Here is a 16,520-nt window from a genome sequence, read left to right on the forward strand (position 1 = left end):
TTTCAACCCATGTCCCCTGTAAGGTCTGTCAAGGAGTCCGTGAACCTGGGATTTGGGAATGGATGCCTCAGAAGCTTTGCCCTTTCTGCTGCACGGATCAATTATGCACGGGCAAGAGAGACTCCTTTAGAAAGCCTGCTTAGGCTAACTAGGGAGCACTCCAGAAAGCCCAATGGATGTCGCTGTAGGGGGAAGAGGAGAGCCTAAAGCCTCTGTGCTGCAGGCCAGGGCACATCCTGTGCTCGGTTCCAATGGACAGGTACCATGCTGGGCTGAGCACAGTCAGGTTGCAGGGCCAGCTCTCAAGTCAGTGCTGTCCTGCCCTGTGCTGCAACCACCAGGGACAACACAGGGGGTGCCACTTCCACAGCGATGGGTGAGACAGTGACCACTGCCAAAGTACTGGACCTGGTCTATATGAAGGCAGTTTCCCTCCCCATCAGCTGAAGGGCAGTAATATTCTCCAATGAGCTGAGTAAACTCCAGTGTTCTCCTCTGCACCAGCACCAACACTTCTATTACTTAGCTTGGCAGGTGCAGATAAGAAATTGTTTGGTAATCCCAGCTGCAGGCACACCATTAAAAAGTACAGAGAGAAAAAAAATGATTTTTTTTGTAGAATTAAATCCAAAGTCTAAATAAATCACCATTAATAGAAGAAAGAATAAAAGAAAGGATTAATTCTTTCAGTCAAGGTCTTACATGGATGTTGCTGGTCTTAAAAGAAAAAGTTGGCTATGTTTCCTTATTTTTCCTGCAAAGAGGGCAAGAGCTGTGGGGCTATCAGTATATTTTTAGGCGTAGCAGGAATCCTGTGACTGTCAATGGGTTGTTTGAGATTGAGAACTGGAGAAATTTTTAATTACACTTCTTCAGAGACACGGCCCACTGGCCTCATTTTGACCAAAGCATCTGAACTGGCAGGAAAGATGGCCAATTCCAGTGAGTACAGTCTGAGGCTTCCTGCTAGGAATTTCACCACAGGGCTACCATCCTCAAGCCACCAAACCCGTACAACTACAACCTGCAGATCTGTCCTGCCTTGAGGGTTACTGGTCCATCTTTTAGGCCATGTTCCCAGCTGTGCTTTAGAGCTTAATTGTTTAGTTATATGTTTAGTGCCTGGAAAAAAAGGTTTGTCACCACAGCTGCTACAATGTTTGGAGACTCATCTTCTAGAGCATTGGATCTCAGTAAGAAGGCCTTTATGCTTAGGGATTAAATTTATTGTTGCTCTGAACCACAAAGTATAGAATCATAGAATGCTATGGGTTGGAAGGGAACTTAAAGATCTAGTCCCAAGCCCCTGCCATGGGGCACACTTCCCACGAGGCCAGGTTGCTCAGAGCTCCATCCAACCCAGCCTTGAAAACTGCCAGGTATGGGGCATCCACAACCCCTCTGGGCAACACGTGCCAGTGCCTCACTACCATCACAGTGAAGAATTTCTTCCTTATATCTAATCTAAATTGCTCCTCTTATAATTATACCCATTACTCTTTGTGCTATCACTGCAGTTCCTGACAGAGTCCCTCTCCTGCTTCCCTGTAGGCCCCCTGAGATACTGGAAGGTTGCTGAGGTCTCCACACAACCTTCTCCGAACTCCACAGCCCCAACTTCCTCACCCTGTCTTTGTAGGGGAGACGTCCCAGTCCTCCTGTCAGCTTCGTGTCTCTCCTCTGGACTTGCTCCAACAGCGCCAGAAGTGTTACTTAGATTTAGATAAAAAGTTGTTTATTATATATATATACACACACACACATATATATACACATATATATAGTGTATTATTTAGGTGATAAATACATTATCACCGGTATATAGTTATATATTACTGAGGTGAGTTTATTATAGTTTTCGGTGAGAAAATGCTACAACTTAGTTTCTCACAATTTTCCACAACAGATTTTTGTCCCCCGGCTCTCCCCCATCCCCATGCGCACGCGCGGGCCGGGCCAGGCCCCGCCCCGCGGCCGTTGATACGGGGGCGGCAGCCGGGCTCGCGCCGGGGCTGCGCGCGCCGCACGGCTGAGCGGGAACTTGCGTAACGTGCGGCGGCTGCGTCGCTCCTGCGCTTCCTTCCTCTTATCCCTCCTCCTTCCCCTCCGCAGGCGCCGGGCCAAGCCCGCCGGGCCGGCAGGGAAGGCGCGTTCCGCCGGGACAGAGGCCGGGCGCGGCCCCCGCCGCCGCGGCGGCGCCATGATGAGGCGAACGAAGCCCGAGGTGGAGCGCTACGTCGCTTCCTTGCAGGCCGCGGCTCCATCCCCCAGAGAGGTAAGCGCGGCCTCGCGTTCCCCGCCCTCGCCGGGCCCGGGGGGAGCTGCGGCCGCTCCGTGCGGCCGGTGTGGGGCCTCTTCTCCGCCCGCCCCGCGTGGGGCGGTGGCGGCCCTGCCGCGCGTCCTGAGGGGCTGCCGCCCCCCGCGCCGCCGGGAGGCCTCGCTGCCGCCGGGCTGGGGGCGGCTGCGCTCGCTGCCCCTGCGCTGCCGGACTGGGGGGTGGCCGCTCTCTGCGGACTCACGGCGCCGAGCGCGGCGCATCGCTGCTGGGGCTGGTCCCTCCTCATCCGTGGTGGTAAAAGAAAAAAGAATCCTTCTCTGGAGGGATATGTTTCTGGAGACACTCAAACCCCACCGGGACGCGCCTGTATCACCTGCCCTAGGTGACCGAGCCTTGGGAGGGTATTGGACTAGATGATCTCCAGAGGTCTCTTCTATTCCTGACTGTTCTGATATTCTGTGAATTATAGTGTATTTGGGAGTTTCTGAGCGCGTGTTTGCTCAGGGTCTCTCTAAATCGAGTGAGGCATGGGAAGCCATGAGGAACGGCCGAGGGCTTTCACGTACTGAGGCACTTTCCTTAAGCGGGAGCAGTGGTTTGCCAGAGCTGTGCACCTGTATTTTACAGCTGGTGAGCCCTAGTGTAGTCTTAAGGAGTCCACCAGTTCTCTGAGTACAGACTTCTTCGGTTTTGTGAGAGTTTAGTTCCTGTTTTTCCCTAGTTTTATTTCTCAGGAAAAGATTCTCGAGTTTCGTTTCTTCAGAAGAAGAATCCAAACAAGGAACATGTGAAACACTTTCAGTTTTGTTTTATGTGCTATGTCAATAATATTCTTGTTTTTATCGCAGTATTAAGAAAGGAAGAAATGGGAGAAAATAATCTTTCTATTGTATTTTAGTAACTGGACAGAAAGATAAGGAACTCTGCATGACTTGTTACCATTTTTCATTATATCTGGAAAAGGATCACAGTGAGCAGTCTGATGCAATTCATGAGAGCTATTTAATCCTGAAAGATCCTGTTCTACTGCTCTTGAATTGATTTTTTTTTTGAGTTAGAATATTCAGCACTGTGTTGTGTAGCATGAATACATCCATGTTTACCATTATGCAGTAGGGCCTTTATGCAGGCCTTGTGTACATCATCATTATTTGTATCTCTTTCCTGACAGCAGCAAAGTTGTTCTGTGGCTTAATTGATTTGGGTGCTGTTTAGAGCAGACAGTGTCAAGGGTATGACTCTCAGAATCATAGGTGCTGTTTAATTGTTTTGAACTCAAATCCTGTGCTGTTGTGCTTAAGACCAACTGGTTCATATTTACTTGCTAGGGGTTTTTTTAATGAAGTAATGCTTACAAAAATTGTATAAGCACAGTCAGTGGTGGAAAATGTTACTGATTTTCCTGTTGTGATGATTTAAGGAGGGGGGTGCTTATAAAGTTGCAGAACATTTATTTTGAGGTTTCTTTTCATCCGTGTTTAAAAGGAGATGCCAAATGCAGCTCCACCACTCTGGCATGTTTCAGTGTTTCCCTTTTATAACAGGCTTCAAAACTACAGTCTGGAAACTCAAGGCATCGTAGAAGGCCTGCTTTTATTTTTAACTGCTTTTTAAATTTTTTCATGAATAACAGTGGTGAGAGAGGGAGGGAGACTTGTAATTCAAGTGAATTCAAAATGTACATACTTCTTTGGAATCATAGATGTAACTAGCTCCAGTATTTCTTGGTTCAAAAGCAAAATCTGGTTTTGAACTGATATTGAGAGCTCAAGCTTTAAATTTGTCTGGTTTGCTTCTACCTTTTTGATTGTAACTTTGTCAGTTCTTTAACTCACTCCTTTCACTTTTCCTCTTGATCATGCTTATGCCAGCTTGGCTTCTTTGTTACTTCCTTGTTCTACCTCTCAAAAAATACCTTTGGAGGTGTTTTGCCTCTTGCTCATAGAGTGTGTATGTTAAAGTTATTTTAGTCAGAAATAAACAACTGCATAAATGCATTTCTTTTGCAAATTGAGAACGACTTAGGCAAAAGTTGCTTTTTCCTCAAGTATACTTAAACAGTAGTGTCTAATGACAGTACACTACAGTAGGGCTAAATGATAGATCTCTCTTGATTTGTAGAATAACTTTTTTCCTTGCTATATTGCAAAGGAATAAAATAAATGTAGGTAACCCTATTCTTCTGCTCTCTTTAATGAGTGGTATATGAAATACCATATGTATAAAGGCTTGTTGCTTTCTTCTCTTGTAATCTCGATTTTCCTAGTAGCCTTTTCATACCAAAAACTTTTATTCTTCTCATTCTTAAACATACATCTTTCAGAAACAAACCCCTATATATGATGAGTGGATTTGAGCTGATAATGAATTGTCAGATTCAGTCACCTGAGTATTAGGCATTGCTGAAAAGAAAGGTCACTCGTTAGGGAATTACTTTTGAAGTACCAAATGTCTAAAGTGTGTTTGTCATGGTTTTTCTCCTTCAGAAATCGATGAAAGGATTCCTCTTTGCTAAGCTGTATTTTGAAATAAAAGAATATGAACTTGCTAAAAGGTAACATGCACTGATGGACATTTGTTTTTTTGTTCTCTAAGGTATAAAAGAAAAACTATGTTTGTATGAAGTAGACCAGAGAAACCAAGATCAGTATCATGCTGCTTTAAGCTAGCGGTCAATGTGGATATTGAGTGCTGTTTAAATCTCTGTAAAACAATAACTTAGAAGAAGATTAGTTACGTGGTACTGAAAAAACTTATCTGGCTGAATTGGCTGGTTCTTTTGCTCGTTGTATTAAGTAGTTCTTACCATTTTTGCAAACTCCTGCTTTTGTTTTATTAGTAAACAGATATACTGGCTGGTGAGTAAGTGGCATTTGTACAGGTATAAACCATGTTGCTGCTTACTTAAAGGTCCTGACAAAGTCTCTGGAACAAAACATGTGTATACTTCTGTGTGGTCTGGCCAAAGCATCTAGAACAAAATATGTCTGTGCGTCCTGTATGGCAAATTAGGTTGCCATTATAGCTTGAGTGGGAGGGGGAGTGTTAGTGGAAAATACTGGTCAAGTAACTGACTTTTTTTTTTCCCCTTCATAGATATATATCTACATACCTCAATGTACAAGAGAGAGATCCCAAAGCACACAGATTTCTTGGACAAATTTATGAAGCTGAGGATAACATAGAAAAAGCTTTTGGGTGTTACAAGGTAAGTGCTACATTGACCCCTAATGTTCTGCTTTATTCCTTTCTAAATGGACTTCTAAAACCTTTCTGTGCTGAACATTCTCAAACCCATAGAAGAAAACATGCTTCTGGGAAAACTGTCGTATACATTTGATGATGGAAAGCACATGAAGCACTGCAGAGAGGATTCTTCACTTGATATTGCTTGCTTCTGTAGTATATTTTGAAGTTGCTTCTTTGTTTTTTCTTCTGGACTTGATCTTTGTGCTGCTTGCTGTTAAATTCTCCCCAAGTCACGCATTGCCTCTTGGACTACTGTTGTAGAATCCCGTAATGCAAACTGTGATGACAACTGGAGTTTAGTTGCTACTAGAAGACTGTAGGCCTACTGTGGCTTTTTGTTTGGTTGGTTTTGAAGAGGGCAGGTGCAGAAGGGAGGGACAAATCTAATTTCGATTAGGCAACCATATAAATGTCAAATTTCCAGTCAGATTGCCTTTGTTCTGGTTTTGGAGAGAAAGATGTGCCCAGAAGTTGTGCCAATACAACTCTATAGAGTGCTATCACGCTTACTAAACTGTGTGTCTTAATTTTTTTTAAAAGCTTTTGCACCTGTCTAGACTAGAGGTCCTTATAATCCTGCTATCCATTTATAGCAGTAGGTAGTGGTAGATGCAGAGGAGATGGTTTTTGCATTATTTCTCTTAGGCTGTTCTGAATTTCAGTACTTCTGTTTGGGTGCTGTAAACTAGTGGTGGCATGTAGAAAGGCTTTTCTCACATAATCTGTGTTTAGAGATTCAACTAACTTGAATAGCTGGGTATGTTTGTGGGGGTGTAACTCTTACTTTTTCTACATGGATCGTAAGTTAAAGTTGCCTTTTTTTTTTTTTTTTTTCCAAACTCCTGTGTCTGCATGGGGAAAAATAGCGTTCTGTGGAGTTGAACCCAACACAGAAAGATCTTGTATTGAAGATTGCAGAGTTACTATGCAATAATGACATTACTGATGGAAGAGCAAAATATTGGGTTGACAGAGCTGCTAAGCTCTTTCCTGGGAGCCCTGCTATTTACAGGTTGAAGGTAAGTTCAAATTTACCTCTGTTCAATGGTTTGAACAACTTTCAGCATCTGTCTGGAGTGCCTTTTGCATGTCACCTCAAGCAAAACTCTTTTGACTAAATTATTTTAGAATCTTTAGTATTAAAACTATTAGATGTTACACTCTTTCTAGTCTGACATTTTTGTCCAGCATTAAAGGAAGCTGCAGCTGCATGCTTTCATACCTTTTCTAATATTTCAAGTTTAATCCTCTTCCAAAATGCTGAGAAATTGTGAAGAAGTTAACAATGAGATAGGTGTCACTTGTTCTTTCTGTTGTGTCACTGGCAGGAAGGTAGCCAATCTGTGAACTCAGACTTTCTTGCTTTACACTGCTCTTTTGTTTTCAAATCTGCATTATGATCATTTCTACAGAATGTGAGAAATGCTGTAATTCTCAAATACCATGTACATACTTTCAGCCATGCAATGTCACTTTTGCACGGATATATTTCTTTTGTGTAGCTGGGCAGCAGCCACATTGAAGTCTCAAGGTGCCTGGGCTTTCTTAAGCAAGGTATAGTCTGTGGCATGGTAGGCTGTCTTTGACCCAAATGGTTTGAGAAGCATTTCTTACTCTTGGTAAGAGGCAAATTCTTCTGAGGATTTTCTTCTGTGATAGTTACCTACATTTTTAAATATTTGAGCTTTTTTCCCCAAACTTTACGTAATACCTGAAAGCTTTTAAGAGTATTGTAGCCTGAGTGATGTAGTCTATGTAGTGGAGGAAAGACTATTGTTTGGTACTGTAGTTGCTCAAAAGACTGATGTGGGAAATGAAATATTAACATCTTGCCTTCATGTTTCAACAGGAGCAGTTACTGGATTGTAGAGGTGAAGATGGGTGGAATCAGCTTTTTGACCTGATTCAAGCAGAACTTTATCAAAGACCAGATGATGTCTACATAAACATCAGACTAGTTGCGCTCTACCGTTCAAATAACAGATTAAAAGATGCTGTGCTCCACTGTCAGGAGGCAGAGAAGAGAATACCTTTGCAGTCAAGCTTGGAATGGTGCTCCTGTGTTGTAGAGACCTTTGAGGTGTTTAATCATATTTTGATCCTGTGATAGTCTTCCGTATCTTTTTACATGGTCTATTTCTCTTAGTGTCGTTACTCTGACAGCTATTCTCAAGGGATTTAACTCCTTCAAATGCAAGTCTGCTGAAACCAGTGGAATTACAAAATACTTCTTGTGTATTTTTTTTTTAATTCGAATTTTCTCCCTAAAATTAAGCTTTATAGAGCTATTGAGTTTCTAACTTCAAAAGCTGGGTTAGACACAGCAGTTCCATTAGGGATAAAATTGCTCAAGCAAATAGTTCCCTGGAACTTTGCTGCTGAAGAGTATGTTAAGGTCTCACCTGTGAAACTGGATTATGCAATAAATGCTACTAGTGTGTTTTGGAGAAGTACTGCCCTTGCCTTCATGGAAGGATGACTGTTCCTTATCCTGTGATGAACTTTCTTCTTTAGGAATATCTGGAATCTTTACAAGACTTGGAGTCTGATAAAAATAACTGGAGAACTATCAAGAAAGATCATCTGCTGGCCTATTCCAGCTTTGTCAAACTGACACTTTCTTCTAGAGATGTTCAGGAATGCAGAGAGGCACTTGAAAGGTACTGTTTAAACTTTTCTGTAGTAAGAAAAAACCCTCTAAGAATTGTTTAGGGCCACGTAACATCAGCCAAGCTTCTGTTTCACTGCTTATCTTGTTTTTGGGTGATAGAGGAGATTTCCTGTACTGTCCACCAAGAGCAGTTCTTACTGGGTGTAAACCCCAAGCTGTCTTTTGACAAACGTTTGAATGGTCAGCACGCAGCCATGCAGAAGACTCATTTATATGCTGTGTCTTTGTACCTTCTTTCAGTTGGAAAACATTGTTCTGTTCTTCAGCAATTGACTAATCCAGATTTCCCAGACAATTGGAAGCAAACACCCACCTGAAAAACTCCAATCCAAACAAAGCAACAAAAGTCCAACTGAAAAGCCAAAACTGTCTCTTGTGAATCAGTTTTGTCCTAGTCATTCTATTATTAAATAACACAACACACTGGAGTAATTAGGAACTCTGTGTATGTAATATATTTGGGAGGGAGGAAACCACCAGTAGTAAGAAGTCTCCTTCAGAAAAAACTGGTGGTGTTACAGCTGACAAAAAGGCTTACCATCTGTGGTGCACCTAGAGTAGTATTGTTTGTAGTCAATAATTTGATTAAGGTCTGGGTTTCTTTCTTGCCATTATCTTCCCTTTGTTACTGGTTTTACTAACTTGTCTTTGTTCCTCAGTAGTACAATGGTGGTTATATTGCTGTATTGTTTTGTAAAAATACTCTTGAGTCTGTTAATGTTGCATGAGTATTTGAAGCAATACAGAATGGATGAGGAATATTTAATACCAAGTGTGTTTTATTTTATTTTTTTTTCCTCTAACACTGACCATCTTGAGTTTTCTGCTTCTGATTTATTAGAGCTTTTCAAGATGTTTACCTCTGAAATACTTCCAGATCATGGCAACATTAACAGCCATTAGAGTCTTTTCCAGTAATTGAAAAACAGTTTTAGCTGTTTCCTGGAAAGCCTCTCCTGAGTGGGGATTGTGTAGTGATCTACAGCTACTAGAATTTTTATAGTACCTTCTATTTTTGAAGAGCCTGTTGAACAGTATTTTGGACCTTTCTGATAAATGAATGAAAAGAAAGGGCTGAGTGAATAATACCTCCTGTATGTCTCTAAATCTGCAGTAGTGAACAAGTTTATCAACGTGGTTCAGGACAATAGTTTTGAAAGTAGCTGTGGAAAAATGTGATGAAAAAGACTGTAAGTATCTTACAGTAATATTTACTTCAATAAACTTGAGAGCTTTGGGAGTTTGAGGTGATTGTACTTTCTAGTAACAATCAATTGAGTTTGAGCAATAGAAACAGTACTTACCATTGACTCATAGTTACTTAATACACAGTTAATAGCATGAACCAAAATCACCTGCTATAGCTTTTACCAGGACTCTCTTTAGAATGAGTCTTCTCTGCATTTTAGTTTTGATCGTGCACTTCAGTCAGTGAAGCCATATGTGAGTGTGGCTGACGAGTTGTCTCGTACCTTTGTGGAAATGAAAGGACAGCTGTACATGCATGCTGGAGCTTTGCTGCTGAAAATGGCCCAAGACAATGAGGCACAGTGGAGAGCTGTGTGTGAACTAGCAGCATTGTGTTATCTCCTGAGTTTCCAGGTAAATGATCTTTTGGTCTAAGCCTTTAGTTGATGCTTTTCTCGAAATGTTCTTGCTGTGCATGTGTTGAATTCCTGTATTCCTGAGATGAACTAGTGTTTGTGTATCTAAAGGAGAACTCTGTTCTCACTCACCAAACCCTTCTCTTTCACAATTGTTTAAAAGTTTCAAATGACTTGAATAGGGTAAAAGTATACCTTCAACTGTTCCCCTTGCCAGAGTAACCTGATTCTTAAGTATGATTGTATTTATTTCCTGCAGTATATTTCCTTTTTCATAATACAACAAATACACATGTTGAGTGTTATTCCTGTAAGGAAAGAGGGAGAGGAATTGGATAGTTCTAATATACTTGTTGGATAGACAATGGAATTTAAAAAAATCAAAGTTCTTTGCCTTGACTATCTTTCTTATACCATTGCTTGCATTGCAGGTATTACTCGCTCTTGTGTACACTTAATGTTATTTTTAATAGCTATAGTTGCACATCTCTGGGTTTTAGATGGGTTCTCTGCTCTCTTTGCCCATCCCACACAGAACTACAACCCAGTGTGTGTACCTTCAGAATGAATAATGCCTGTTTTCCTATAGCTTCCTAATGCTAAAAAGAAGCTTTCCTAATTTCTGAGATTGATTTAAATGTTCTGCTCTTACTGTGAAAAACCTGTAACAATTTTCTCCTTACTTCACCAGGTTCCTAAACCAAAGTCAAAGCTCATAAAGGGGGATCAAACTGGACAAGATATGCTAGAAATGTTGGCCTGTGATCGAAAAAGCCAGTCTGGTAATAAAAAAATAGCTGCATAGTTCCATTTTAGTGCTGCAGATTTACTGTAAAGGCTAAGATTTGTTAAGGAACACATTTGTGTGTCTTGTAATGTTATCACTCCAATATATAGTAAAACTCCATAGATTCTGACTACATATGTAAATAGAACAGTGGTTTGGTTCTGACACCTAAAGTTATTTTTCGTGTCTTAAGCATGCTGGTAGAGTGTGTTCTTTGTTTCAATAGTAGTTGGTTTTTTCCCTCCTTTTTGACTTTCCAGCACGCTAAGGTAGAATTGAGGTTTTATCTGTTAAATTGGTGCCTGAAGTGGCCACCTAAAAACAGAGACTAGACAAGAATAAGGGAATAAAGCTAGGTATTTATTTGAAGGGCCTTCAAAGGTACACCCTGGGGAGTCCAGAGGATACTGTCAAAATGGACCCCAAGATGGACAGCAGGTCACAAGTTCTTCCCACTTTTATAAGTTTGGTTTATTTGCATATCGGGCTTAATTCTCCAGTTAAAGCTTCAGTTAATTATGTAATTTCCCCAAGCTTGCCCCTCACTTTAGAGGCTTTTGGTCTATACTTTTTGGGCTTAGGACAGTCTGAGTGTCCTTGGAGAGCAGGCCTGGAGAGGCTTTGTTACGTTTACCTGGCATGAGAGAGCAGAAGTTAACAGGCTACATGAAACTTCAGAGTTACACACTAGGCAGTACAGAATTTGAAAAATATAAAAGTTAAAACCTAAAGCATCCAAATGTACTGGAAATAGCTTCTGCCTGCTGATGCTATTTTGCAAGTACTGTTAGCCCAAAGAGGGAAAAAAATATTAGTTTGTTTCCCTGATCTTTCATCCTTTCATTGTTCATCAGCTTTGTTCTTTTTGCTGCCAAGTATAGACAGTGTTTAAGTCTACAAAATTCTTAGAGGGCCTAGATGAAAACAGATGAACTCCTAGACATCAGGTTCATTTACTTCAGAATGGATTTCATTAATACAGACCTCTGCATATATTACAGCTATTTATTCTAAGGTCACTTGCAATGCCCTTAGAATAGTCATGGTAAGAGGGCTTTGTTTTCCTAAAGAGCTGGATTTACAAATGCCTTGGGATTGTTGTCACTAAAAGCTTGGAAAGCCTATGTGCTGAAACACTGACCTAATTACAGGCAGAACATACCTAAACAGTCTGTAGGTTTCGTAAGGGGAAATCCTGATTCCCATCCAGCCTTCGGTAGTAAAGAGCAGTCCAGCATAGCAAGTACTACTTTCCTTGTGTTCGCTTCTTTATTTATGTGAAGTGATATTTTTGTTTTCTAGGTCATATGCTGCTGAACTTAAGTCATGGCAAGCAAGACTTCTTTAAAGAGATTGTGGAATCATTTGCAAACAAGAGCGGTTCATTTGCATTGTTTGGTAGCCTGTTTGAGAGTGGAGCTTCTAGGGAGAGGTCTTTTATCGGCACAGATGATATTGGAAATGTCAGTACACAAGTACCAGTGCAAGGGGAACTTCATAAATACGATATTGGTAAGAGGTGTTACTTTCTGAAGCTCAGCACAGCTTTGTGTACCTAAATGTCTTCTGCAAATACTTGTGGAAGAGGTACCGGTACACAAACATTTGTACTGCAGCAAAAGACAAATACCTGGAATAGCTGTCCAAAGTTGGCTAAATGTCATAGGAAAGACTTATACTTCATTGCAATGTAAAGAAGTTCTTCTTCAATAATTCCTTAAGGACTTTTGGAGAATAAAATTTTGCTAAAATTAGTTACCTATTGGACTGAATAAAGTGAAAATGGAAATGATGAGAGTCATCCCCTCAGAAGCTTAAGCGGCTGATGGCTTTGAGCACTTAGATGAACTTGGTATGTTTGGCTATTCTGACTGAAGTTTGTAACCCTTCATAAGTAAAACTGGAATCTTGGTGCTTATTGGTCTGTAAAGTATCTTTGGCTGCTCTGACAGAGAGAAATGTGAAACCCAGCTTTGATCAGATAGTAGTATTGAGGACTTGCAGGAAGCTGACATTTGCATCCAACCTTGTTTCTTGCATAGGTGCAGTTCGATTGCACAACGGCAGTCTCCAGCACCTCGTGTGGCTTGGCTTGCAGTGGAACTCTATGTCAGTCTTGCCTCCCATGCGCAAGTGGTTAAAACAGCTTTTTCACTTGCCCCAAGAAACATCAAGACTTGAGACAGATGCTCCTGAATCTATTTGCCTGTTAGACCTTGAAGTAAGTGAACTTTTAAGTTCTTTAATGTACCATACAAATTAAGTTTTTTGTTAATTAATAACTTTATTTTTTACAAACAGGTATTCCTACTTGGGGTGGTATTCACTAGCAACTTACAACTGCAAGAGAAGTTTAATTCTCACTATAGTGCACATCAACCTCAATTCTTGCCATTGCCAATATGCAAGCAATTCTATACCGAAAAGCAAAGATCCTGGTGGGATGCTGTTCGTACTCTTCTTCAGAGAAAATCAATGTAAGGCTTTTTCAGTTTGGAAGTGTTTGATCAAGCCTTAAGGGAGCATCTGCTGCAGTAGCTTGGATTGGTCCCAATAGAGTCTTGTAAAACTAATTTTTTGGACATATTTTGCAGCTTTGTTTTAGTTTTTTGCAGCTTTGTTTTGAAGCTTTATTGTAGTAGGGACTTGATATGTTTGAAAGATTTCTAAAAACAGAATTTTCATTTCTAACAATGCATTTCTAATGTAGAAGCAAGTTAGGACTTAAGTTGCAGGTTGTATTCATCAAAGAAATGGTATGTAAACAGATGGAAGCCAGAAAATATTAATCAAGGAATGTTTCTTCTGATATTCAGACCAGGAACAGCAGCAAAACTGAGGCTTATTGTACAGCATGGCATAAGTACTCTGCGAACACTGGAGAAGCACGGCCTTCAACCTGCCTTAATCATACACTGGGCAAAAAGCTTGCAGAAAACAGTAAGCTGAGATTATTTTTAAATATGTGGAAGCCAAAGTGTTTTCCTCTTATTTTCTAAATTGTGAACAGACTCGGGATGGGAGATTGGATGAATGTGTGTTATTAAGAACAGCTGATTATTTTATCAGGCGAATTTGTTGGTCTAGTCACTATAAAGTATTCTTGTCTTAAACTATAGTGTTATTTTCTACATATGTTACTTTACATAGCTACTCTTAATGTCAGAGGAAGACTCTGGAACTCTTAAAGAAAATAGGAGAAGGATATGTAGGAATAGGATTTTGACTTGAATTTGCTGAAATAATATGCAACTATTCCCTTTCCTTCACCAGGGAATTAACCTTAACTCCTTCTATGACCAGAAGGAATATATTGGACGAAGTGTCTACTACTGGAAGAAAGTTCTGCCTATGCTGGAAACTATCAAAAAGAAGAGGAGTATTTCTGAACCTACTGATCCTCTCTTCAAACACTTCCATAGTGTAGACATTCAGGTACAGATTGATTGAGCCAAGGCTGAAGAGAGGGTCTATGTCAGAATCGTGCATAGTTGTGGGATTTTTGTCTACATTGTAGTATTCCATATTGTTATTACTATGAAACTCTTAAAGATGATATTTGGTAATAGTGTTTTATAAAGGGAGAAAATCTCTCCTTACAACTTTGGTCTTACCTTTAAAATGGTGTTTATGATTTGAAGGCATTGAGCACCCTCAGTACCAACTTCCTTGAAAAAGAATTCTCCCTGTATTATAGGAAAAAAGGTTATGTCATTCCATTTTTAAGTACAAGTTTTCCTTCATTTTGTTTGTAGGTCTTTCAGGTTGCAGCGTATGAAGAAGAGGCACAGATAGCATTTGCTATGTTGGATGCAGTTGATGGCAAAATTGATGATGCTTTATTAGCATTTGAAGCTATTGAGAATGTGGTTTCATACTGGAATCTTGCTGTGGTAAGTTGCTTTACCCAGAAATGTTTCTCTTTACTCAGTTTCCTTCTGTCTGATGCTATTCATTCTGCATCCTGTTCTTTAGATTTTCCAAAGAAAAGCAGAAGAGATTGAAAATGATGTTATGCTGCCAGAAGAGCATGAGGAGCACAAAACCTACCTTCTTAAAGCCAAGTATTATCTAATGAAAATTATTGCAGAAAGCTCCTCAGATATGTCATTAACTGAGAAAGTAAGTAATTCTTGCTTTAAAAACTTGTTCCAAGGGACACAGTAGCTTAGGTTACTGTTTGAAAAATTAAATCCTTTACATTCAGGTTAGATTTTTTTAGACCAGGCTTTGTATTAAGGCAAGTTAAATTCTGGGTAACTTCTGTAACCTACCAGATCGTGGTATCCTGGTTGCGCTGTTGGTGAAAGCTCCAATGTAAACACAGAGCTTTTGCCACTGTCTTTTAGTTTGATAGTTTGAAAAAATGTAATTGTTTGTGTGAATTGTTTTCTTATGTGAATCTTAACAGGTTTAGAGCTTTGCTGAAAAAGACCTCAGTATTTATGTAATGAAAGACTTGTGAATTGCTCAGCCAGAATTCTGAATGTAGTTTCTCTTGTTCTGAGAGAGAATTGCAGTCATGACTCATATTTGAAACAACTTTCTAGTTGCCAGTGTCTATTGAAACTGTGAGGGAAGTGTTAGATTCAGTGATCCAGGAACTTGGTGAGAATGGTGAAGAGGAAAGTCTTGCCTTCAGAAATGGTCTGTCACGAACTGTAGATTCAGCAATGAAACATTCCACTCCGTCACCAACCAAATTCTCTCTTTCACCAACTAAGACCTACAAGGTATGTTAGCCAGTTATTATTTCAGGGAATTGTTACTTGTAAGAAAAATTCAAATGAATCAATTAACTTTTCTTTTCCTAGTTTTCTCCAAAAACTCCCCCTCAGTGGGCAGAAGACCATAAATCTATACTTCAAATGATTTGTCAGCAAGTGGAAGCTTTAAAGGTAAAAATTCTGTCACCATATTCGGTAAAGAACTATTGGCCTTTTAGTTATGGTAAGGATCTAGTGGTAACAGCAGGGGCTAACTTACAATTCCTAGAATTTTTTTCTGTAAAAAGCTGCCCAAGATGAGTCCTAGAGTAAATCTTTCTGCTTAGAAGTTCCTCTTTGGGACTTGGACAGGAGTGCTGAGGCAACACATCTAGGGGACCCTTTCTGTATGTAGAAGGAATTCTGCTCGTATCAGCTTGGTACTCATCCACTTGGTTCTGGCTTTTGTACTGGCTTGTTCTGGCTCTAGAATACAATGAGTACTTTGTACTCCATGGGCATGCCTTGCATGATCTGGCAGATACTTCTTGGTTTGTTTTTCTTTTAATTATGCTCCAACCCCCCCATTTGAACATGCTTTTGAATAGCAAAAGGGTAGGTATCATGCCTTATATTTTCTTTGACAAACACCTGTGCAATAGATACACTCTTGCTTGGCATCCTGTCTTGACAGAATGAAATGCAAGAAATGAAACTTAATAATTCCAGCACAAATGCATCTCATCGGTGGCCTGCTGAAAACTATGGAACAGATACAATGCCAGATAGTTATCAGAGAGCACAAAATCTTCATGAAGCCCCGTTAACAGGCAAGTTGCTGTGGAATTTTTATCTAAATGGTTAGCTAAATCAAATATGACTTTTGAAAGTAATGCTAAAGTGCATTAGTGATTCACAGTTTAAATCTGATTGCTGGGAGGAGTCTGTAGAAAACAACAAGAAAAGTTAAATGTTAACTGTTTTCCTGGTGTTCCTTTTTAGTTGCTACCACTGGCCCATCTGTATTCTACAGCCAGTCACCTGCCTATAACTCTCAGTATCTTCTGGGAACTGCTGCAACCAATGTAACACCAACAAAGGTGAGAAAGTTTATTTCCTTAAGTTGCTTCCAATGATCTCCTGAAAATGACTGACTGGTTTTGATTCTGTACATAGCTGGATGTAATTGCAGTTCCTTATGTAGAATTTGGTGAACTTAGACTGC

The 16,520-nt window shown here is 40.2% G+C and overlaps 1 protein-coding gene across 2 annotated transcripts in view; it reads left to right on the forward strand.

Moving 5' to 3' along the window:
- Positions 1-2,045: 2,045 nt before the first annotated feature.
- Positions 2,046-16,520, forward strand: part of RGPD4 (RANBP2 like and GRIP domain containing 4) — a 34,478-nt gene continuing 20,003 nt past the window's right edge. The window contains exons 1-19 of one of the 2 annotated variants that reach the window (XM_048327039.1): positions 2,046-2,275; positions 4,765-4,832; positions 5,375-5,486; positions 6,394-6,546; positions 7,377-7,607; positions 8,042-8,187; positions 9,608-9,800; positions 10,494-10,584; positions 11,892-12,101; positions 12,632-12,810; positions 12,891-13,066; positions 13,406-13,529; positions 13,863-14,024; positions 14,345-14,482; positions 14,565-14,711; positions 15,140-15,322; positions 15,404-15,487; positions 15,990-16,125; positions 16,298-16,395. In XM_048327039.1, the coding sequence (XP_048182996.1) occupies positions 2,201-2,275; positions 4,765-4,832; positions 5,375-5,486; positions 6,394-6,546; positions 7,377-7,607; positions 8,042-8,187; positions 9,608-9,800; positions 10,494-10,584; positions 11,892-12,101; positions 12,632-12,810; positions 12,891-13,066; positions 13,406-13,529; positions 13,863-14,024; positions 14,345-14,482; positions 14,565-14,711; positions 15,140-15,322; positions 15,404-15,487; positions 15,990-16,125; positions 16,298-16,395 (2,706 nt within the window). In that variant the 5' untranslated portion in view covers positions 2,046-2,200. The remainder of the gene's footprint in view (positions 2,276-4,764; positions 4,833-5,374; positions 5,487-6,393; positions 6,547-7,376; positions 7,608-8,041; positions 8,188-9,607; positions 9,801-10,493; positions 10,585-11,891; positions 12,102-12,631; positions 12,811-12,890; positions 13,067-13,405; positions 13,530-13,862; positions 14,025-14,344; positions 14,483-14,564; positions 14,712-15,139; positions 15,323-15,403; positions 15,488-15,989; positions 16,126-16,297; positions 16,396-16,520) is intronic. The other variant, XM_048327029.1, reaches the window with a different exon arrangement.

This window comes from Corvus hawaiiensis, chromosome 2 (assembly GCF_020740725.1).
Source record: "Corvus hawaiiensis isolate bCorHaw1 chromosome 2, bCorHaw1.pri.cur, whole genome shotgun sequence".
In the NCBI taxonomy this organism is placed as follows: Eukaryota; Metazoa; Chordata; class Aves; order Passeriformes; family Corvidae; genus Corvus; species Corvus hawaiiensis.